General features: G+C 40.2%; 1 protein-coding gene across 1 annotated transcript; it reads right to left on the bottom strand.

Annotated features, from left to right (window-relative positions):
- Positions 1-261: 261 nt before the first annotated feature.
- LOC311592880 (small ribosomal subunit protein eS27-like) lies at positions 262-632 on the bottom strand. The gene has a single exon (XM_084773738.1). The coding sequence runs from the start codon at positions 581-583 to the stop codon at positions 329-331; it is 255 nt and encodes an 84-aa protein (XP_084629864.1). The 5' UTR covers positions 584-632; the 3' UTR covers positions 262-328.
- Between the last annotated feature and the right edge of the window lie 1,321 nt (positions 633-1,953).

Consider the following 1,953-nt stretch of genomic DNA (forward strand, 5'->3'; position numbering starts at 1 on the left):
TCGTAAAAAATCGACCTTTCACATTGCTCGCCATTATGACCATCCTCATGAAATTTCACAATGTCGTCATCTATCCCACATCTATCCATTCCCTTGTGTGGCCTAACCTCACCATACATGATTTGGTTACCAAGCAATCCGTAAAATGTTCCCTGTAAACAAAATGAGGAAAGTACAGAAAGGGGTGTGTGAGAAAGCCTACAGAAATCTATATAACACTGTGTGTAACTATCACTGTTTTATTGTATTAGTTATAACCTCTTTTTTTTTTTTTTATCAAAAATGTGTTTATTGGGGTGGTTTCCCCTTCATCTTGAATTAGGTACTTTCAGTGCTGCTTCCTCCTGAAGGAGCATCCTTCTATCAGCCTTGCTTTTCCTCCTGTAGGCTGACAGAGAACAGTGGAGCAGGCAACACACAAGACTACTGTTTGTGCATGGCTAAAGACCGTGGTGATTTTATAGCAGCCTGGGCACTTGACATCCATAAAGTAGGAGTTGGGGCTCTGCACCAGGCGCTTTTTCTTGTGTTTCCTCTTCTCCTCTTCTGGAGAGGGATGAAGGAGACCCTTTGCGAGAGGCATGTTCTCGTAGGGAGGTTGTCACCGCCGGAAAGGCGAGTTATAACCTCTTACTGTGACTAATATATAACTTTATCATCAGAATCCAGGTAAAGAAAAAAATATGTATAGAACTTGGTACTCTATGTGGTTTCCAGTGTCACTTTTGGGGACTCCAGGGGCTGGGGTAGGCGGGATTCTGGGCCCTCGGAGCTTACAGTCTCCTGGATGTATAAGGCACATGCATAAACAAGGCCACATGCTCTGTTCTATACCAACAGAACACAGTAATACTGCTGTGTTAAAGTGGCACAAGGACTTAACAAAGTACAAAAGTAAACAGTCTTCTGCCACCCAGAAGTCATTATTCAGTGCGAGTGTTGATACATACAGGAAAGATTGTTACTGAGGGCAGCTCAAGGTGAAGGGTATTGATAGATAATAAGGCTGGGTCTAAGACAAGAAACTTAAAAATATAAAAAGCAAAATAAAGAAATGCTGTAGTTACAACTGGTGTGAAGTCTTGACACTATTTCAGAAAGCAAAAGTCACGTGACTCCTCCAGTTTCCACTGCAGCAACTGGGTAACAGCTGGAGATGGAACTCATTATGCTACTGTAAGAGTTTTTGGTTTGTTTTAATTTTTTTGGAAACTGTCATGTGTCTTGAGCATGCAGTAAGAAGTTGTACTGAGTAATGCAGCAATGAGGTAGGGAGTGGTTCCCACAGACATCACAGGTAGTTTTTTTTAAAGTGTTAATTCTATTGCTACAGAGCATGGATGGACTCTGGACTTCTGCCAAAAAAGGGGTCAGGGAGAATAGAAACCATGAAGAATCTGGCTCATCTAAGTCCGGCAATGGGGGCATTTCAGGAGGAGCCCAACCTCCCTGTAAGAATATTATGGGTTAAAAGTGGAGGAAGACAGATCATAAGAATACCCGCCATTTCCTGGTTCTGTTCCCAACTTGGTGAAGGCTTTTGAGTCTTCGAGGAATATAATTGAGCTACTCTAAATTTAAAAAAAATTAAAATTTACTGTTAAAACAAACATTCCAAACACCAGACACATTCCTGAAATAAAAAGTGGAAGTACCCCATTGCAGACCTCCTTTTTACTACACTCACCAATGCTAACATTTGTTACAGCTTTCCAAATATTTTCTAGCTATAGCTAAGCAGACATATACTTTTCTTTTTCTTTGTCCTAATAATTTGGAGCTTGAAAACACGATTAAGGAGTACATTTTGCAGTTAATGGACCTGAGCTCAGTACTTCCCCACCTTATTTACTGTGTGACTCTACAAAAAATTACTTCTTTAGACTTTAGTGTTTTGTTAAGTATAAAAATAGCAATTACTTCGTAGGGTCTGAAAAGTAAAATTTGGAGTAT

This window comes from Acomys minous (assembly GCF_964271855.1).
Source record: "Acomys minous genome assembly, chromosome: 1".
In the NCBI taxonomy this organism is placed as follows: Eukaryota; Metazoa; Chordata; class Mammalia; order Rodentia; family Muridae; genus Acomys; species Acomys minous.